The 5,822-nt window shown below is 56.8% G+C and overlaps 1 protein-coding gene across 1 annotated transcript; it reads left to right on the forward strand.

The window, feature by feature from the left end:
* The first annotated feature begins 319 nt into the window (after positions 1-319).
* Positions 320-2,084, forward strand: FOXC1 (forkhead box C1). The gene has a single exon (XM_039246525.1). The coding sequence runs from the start codon at positions 320-322 to the stop codon at positions 1,973-1,975; it is 1,656 nt and encodes a 551-aa protein (XP_039102456.1). The 3' UTR covers positions 1,976-2,084.
* Positions 2,085-5,822: the final 3,738 nt, after the last annotated feature.

Consider the following 5,822-nt stretch of genomic DNA (forward strand, 5'->3'; position numbering starts at 1 on the left):
CGCCGTCCTCGCCTGGAAGTTGCTCCGCGGGTTCCTCCAAGGCCGTTTGCCGCGTCCTCGTGCGGCCCTCTCCCCTAGCATCGACCCCGAAGTGGCCCGGGGCGCCCCAGGAGCGCGAGCGAGCGCAGGGGGAGGCCGCGCGCGGCCGGCGGCTCCGGGCGGCGGCGGCGGCCGAGCCGGACTCAGCGCAGCGGCCCGGCACCAGCTCTGTGGGGCCCGGACTCGGACTGGGAAGCCGGCGCGGCGTGGCCGGCCTAGGGAGGGTGGGGGGGCGGCGGGAGGCGCGGGGCGGCGGCGGCGGCGGCGGCGAGCGGGGGCCATGCAGGCGCGCTACTCCGTGTCCAGCCCCAACTCCCTGGGAGTGGTGCCCTACCTAGGCGGAGAGCAGAGCTACTACCGCGCGGCGGCCGCGGCGGCCGGGGGCGGCTACACCGCCATGCCGGCCCCCATGAGCGTGTACTCGCACCCAGCGCACGCCGAACAGTACCCGGGCGGCATGGCCCGCGCCTACGGGCCCTACACGCCGCAGCCGCAGCCCAAGGACATGGTGAAGCCTCCCTACAGCTACATCGCGCTCATCACCATGGCCATCCAGAACGCCCCCGACAAGAAGATAACCCTCAATGGCATCTACCAGTTCATCATGGACCGCTTCCCCTTCTACCGGGACAATAAACAAGGCTGGCAGAACAGCATCCGCCACAACCTCTCGCTGAACGAGTGCTTCGTCAAGGTGCCCCGCGACGACAAGAAACCGGGCAAGGGCAGCTACTGGACGCTGGACCCGGACTCGTACAACATGTTCGAGAACGGCAGCTTCCTGCGGCGGCGCCGGCGCTTCAAGAAGAAGGACGCCGTGAAGGACAAGGAGGAGAAAGACCGGCTGCACCTCAAGGAGCCGCCGCCGCCGCAGCCCGGCCGCCAGCCCCCGCCCGCGCCGCCGGAGCAGGCGGACGGCGCCGCGCCCGGACCGCAGCCGCCGCCCGTGCGCATTCAGGACATCAAAACCGAGAACGGTACGTGTCCCTCGCCGCCCCAGCCCCTGTCCCCGGCTGCCGCCCTGGGCAGCGGCAGCGCCGCCGCAGTGCCCAAAATCGAAAGCCCCGACAGCAGTAGCAGCAGCCTGTCGAGTGGGAGCAGCCCCCCGGGCAGCCTGCCTTCGGCGCGGCCGCTGAGCCTGGACGGCGCGGAGCCCGCGCCGCCGCCGCCGCCCGCCCAGCCCGCGCCGCCGCCGCCGCACCACAGCCAGGGCTTCAGCGTGGACAACATCATGACGTCGCTGCGGGGGTCGCCGCAGGGCACGGCCGCGGAGCTCGGCTCCGGCCTCCTGGCCTCGGCGGCCGGCTCCTCGCGCTCGGGCATCGCACCCCCGCTGGCGCTCGGCGCCTACTCGCCAGGCCAGAGCTCCCTCTACAGCTCCCCCTGCAGCCAGAGCTCCAGCGCCGGCAGCTCGGGAGGGGGCGGCGGCGGCGGGGGCGGCGGCGGCGGCGCGGCGGGTGCCGGGACCTACCACTGCAACCTGCAGGCCATGAGCCTGTACGCGGCCGGAGAGCGCGGCGGCCACTTGCAGGGCGCGCCGGGGAGCGCGGGCGGCTCAGCGGTGGACGACCCCCTGCCCGACTACTCTCTGCCCCCAGTCACCAGCAGCAGCTCCTCGTCCCTGAGTCACGGCGGCGGCGGCCAGGAGACTGGCCACCACCCTGCGGCCCACCAAGGCCGCCTCACCTCGTGGTACCTGAACCAGGCGGGCGGAGACCTGGGCCACTTGGCGAGCGCGGCGGCGGCGGCGGCGGCCGCGGGCTACCCGGGCCAGCAGCAGAACTTCCATTCTGTGCGGGAGATGTTCGAGTCACAGAGGATCGGCTTGAACAACTCTCCTGTGAACGGGAATAGTAGCTGTCAGATGGCCTTCCCTTCCAGCCAGTCTTTGTACCGCACGTCTGGGGCTTTCGTCTACGACTGTAGTAAGTTTTGACACCCCGTCCACCCTCCCCTCAAAATCGAAATGAATCGAACTCCAAAGCAGATCCAGCCAAAAGAACCATCAATACAAAATCGAAACCAAAAAAAAAAAAAAAAAAAAAGAGGAAAAGGAAAAAAGAAAAAAAAAAAAAGAAAAAAAGGAAAAAAAATCCAATTTAAAATAAACTTGAAAAACATTCACCAAATGAGCGAACAGAATCCCTCCAAAACTTCAACTCAACCAGCACAAAGAAAACTATTTTCTTAAAAGATTCAGAGCCACCTTCACTTTGCCTTATCTAAATAAACAAAACGGTAAACTATTTTGTACAGAGACAGCAAAATCATGGTTTATTAAAGGACAGTGTTACTCCAGATAACACGTAAGTTTCTTCTTGCTTTTCAGAGATCACGCTTTCCTCCTTTCTCTCCCATTCGCCTACCCTTCTCTTTCCTTCACCTCTCACTTGTAAGATATTATTTTATCCTATGTTGAAAGGAGGGGGAAAGTCCCCATATATGAAAATCGCTTTCTTTTTATTCATGGACTTGTTTTAAAATGTAAATTGCAATATAGTAATTTATTTTTAATTTGTAGTTGGATGTCGTGGACCAAACGCCAGAAAGTGTTTCCAAAACCTGACGTTAAATTGCCTGAAACTTTAAATTGTGCTTTTTTTTCATTATAAAAAGGGAAACTGTATTAATCTTATTCTATCATCTTTTTTTCTTTTTGTTGAACATATTCATTGTTTGTTTATTAATAAATTACCATTCAGTTTGAATGAGATCTATATGTCTGGATACTTTAATACAGCCTTAATTATTATAAGAAAAAAGATTTCAGATTAAAACACTAGAAATTACCTATTCTCCTCCTAAATATCTGCTAAATGGAGAAGCCCTCTGACTATTCCTTGTCAAATTTCACATAAAAGTCTCTTTTTGTTTAGATATTTTTTCTTCCTGCAGCATCTTCTGCAAAATGTACTATATAGTCAGCTTGCTTTGTGGCTAGTCAAAAGATATTTTCCTAAACAGATCTGAGTTGGCATATACGCAAATATATATATATATTTTTTTAGTAAAGGCATAACATGATCTGGAAATTTTAAGCCCTGAATCAGCAGTGTTATTACCACAGGGTTACCTGTGTGTAGAGTTATGTGAATGTGCCTCAAGACATATATAGAGGAATATTTGGCTTGTGCATCATATTAAAAATCATGATGTGTGTTATACATCTCTGTGAGCCAAATGCTGATAGTTATTTCTCCTATTAATTTCACTCCTTTGTAAGAAGAAAAATAAACCCGTTTATAAATGTATGTATATAATTCATCCACATTTACAATCCTTCATGCAATACAAAGAAGGGTTGATTTAAAAATATATATATACTGTGGGTTGGAAAGGGATATTTAATCTTTGGGAAACTTTTAGAAGATATGTTTGTAGAACAATTATTTTTTTGAAAAAGATTTAAAGCAATAAGAAGGAAGGAGAGAAGAGCAGAACATTTTAGTCTAGGGTGGTTTCTTTTCAATCCATTTTTTCTTGTTAATTTACAGTTAAACCTAGGGGACAATCCAGATTGGCCCTCCCCCCTTTGTAAATAACCCAGGAAATGTAATAAATTCATTATCTTAGGGTGATCTGCCCTGTCAATCAGACTTTGGAGAGATGGCGATTTGATTACAGACATTCAGGGCCTTTCAGTTTGTTTTCGAGATAATACAGTTTCCTGCTATCTGCCGCTCCTATCTAGAGGCAACACTTAGCAGTAATTGCTATTGCTTGTTGTCAAAATTTGATCATTGTTAAAGGATTGCTGCAAATAAATACACTCTAATTTCAGTCAAAAACTGCTTTACGTGGCCTCTGATTTGCTGGGTCTCCTCCTTCAGAGTCGTAACCTAATAGCTAGGGAAGATTGCAGTGGCCCAGGGCGCGGGTGTCTCTCTGGGTCAGGCCGGCTGGGACTCGCCTTACTGCTGCGTTTAACTCCCGCTCGGCTCTCTCCGCCCTAGGCCCTGGAACTGCCTCCGGTTACCCCTTGGGGTGGGTGGTGAAGGGAAAGAATCCATTGACAGATCTCATAGAGTTTGTGCGTTGGTCCACTTTGGGGAGCCGAGCTTGGAGCCAGGATTTGCCTACAAAGGGTGCAGTGGCTGGAGCTGGGTTGTCTAGGCCCGGATGGAAGGCAGCAGCAGGTGACCAACGGAATGGCCCTATCTGTTCGGACTGGCGGCCGATCCCAAGGTCCGGCAGTTCGGGCAGCCAGAGACCGTACCTTTCTCGACTTCACTGGTTTCAACCTTTTGGACTGGGGACATGGCGAGGGTAGGGCTGTGGGCCACCCCAGACTTTCCTGCTGGGGCGTTTCTTCGCGGCCCTGGTCCTGCCGAGTAACTCCTGGCCCGACGCCGGCCTCTGGGACGCGGCTCCCGGACGGGAACGCTCTGCAGCTAATTAGCTGTAATTACCCGCCGCGGCCTGGGCCCTGCTTCTGTTTGTGTTTGGAGCTCCTTCCTCCCGCCCCCACCCCCCCCCCCCCCCCCCCCCCACGCCTACCCGAGCCCCGCCGTCTCCCCTGCCCGGCTTCTCGCTCTCCTCGCCGCTGCCTCCCCCCAAAAGAAGTTGTCTGGGGAGCAGAGGGCCCGAGGAGACCTCTGTTAGGTGTGATGGATGAATCACAAGTCGGGTCGTAGGTGCCAGGAAGACCACGCTGAGCAGAAAATGGCCAAGAGCGGGGCTGTTTGTGGCGGGACGAGGGTCGCGGAGCCAGGAGGAGCGCTTTCCCGCCCTTGCGGCGGGGCCGGCGGAGCCCGGGGAAAGCAGCCTGACTCACTCCTCCTCCCGCAACTCCGCCTCCCGCCACCCGGCCTACAATACTCCCGATTTATACTCCTCTCGCGCCGCCTTTGTTGTGAAGACACACGTGTGTTTAGGCGCTCAGCCGGGGTAGAACGGTCGCCGGCACTCCTTCGCGCCCGGGTGACAGCGCGTCCCGCAGCCTCGGCGGCAGCACTGTGTGAGGGACAACTCCCGCCCCGCCCCGCCGCGGCCTGGTCGCCTGGTTGCGCCGGACCTGCCCCGGCCGGCGCTGGGGCCCCAGGCGGCCTCCCCGCCTGGGCTGCGTACTCGCGCGGCGTGTGCGGTCGGTTTACAGAGGCCACAAATCACTTGGCGGTGGCCGGAGCGGGGAGTCGCTGGGCCTGAGGGACTCGGGAGATATGCAAGCGGGCAGCGGGTTCGTAGTGTCCTGGGTCCACGTGCTCGCACCCCTCTGCTTCTGGGCTTTGAGGCCAGAGCATGTCGCGTCCTCAGCCAGCCTGGGCCTACCCCAGCCTGGCTCTTGAGGGCTCGACCGCGCTGCTGCGAGGGATGGGATGAGGGACAGTGAGGCCGGCGAGCGGGGAGGGCGGCCTGACCCGTGTGGCCGCCTCTGCCCTCGCGCCCCGAGGGAGCGCACGCTGCCTGGAGCCGGCCTTTGGAGGGTGAGCATGGAGGTGGGGGGTGGGGGGGGAGAACCGGCTCGCTCGGGGGCCGGGGTTGGAGACTCTTCCCGACTTCTCCAGAATGCGGAGTGGGCAGCGGGCACCCCTTGCTCTTCCTTTCTTGGGGTCTGACTTCCTGCATTTGGAGAAGGATCCCGGCATTAGTGCGGTGCTCGGACTTAGGTGGCAGGCGAGTTCTTCTCCTAAGCTCCTGGGAGTGTTTACACGTTTGCCCTGGGACAAACTTCTTACCAATCGGTATTGCCCTCTTTGATTGCGACCTTTGAAAATTAGGCATGGGAGATATATATGTCTAGGAAGGTGTTTGTGTTATACAAACATAGTTATTTCTACAGGAGT

The sequence above is a fragment of the Hyaena hyaena genome, unplaced genomic scaffold (genome assembly GCF_003009895.1).
Source record: "Hyaena hyaena isolate Hyena2069 unplaced genomic scaffold, ASM300989v1 scaffold_282, whole genome shotgun sequence".
In the NCBI taxonomy this organism is placed as follows: Eukaryota; Metazoa; Chordata; class Mammalia; order Carnivora; family Hyaenidae; genus Hyaena; species Hyaena hyaena.

What these genes read in the sequence shown, in the direction of transcription:
- FOXC1 (XM_039246525.1), top strand. Translation starts at nt 320, where the DNA reads ATGCAGGCGCGCTACTCCGTGTCCAGCCCCAACTCCCTGGGAGTGGTG.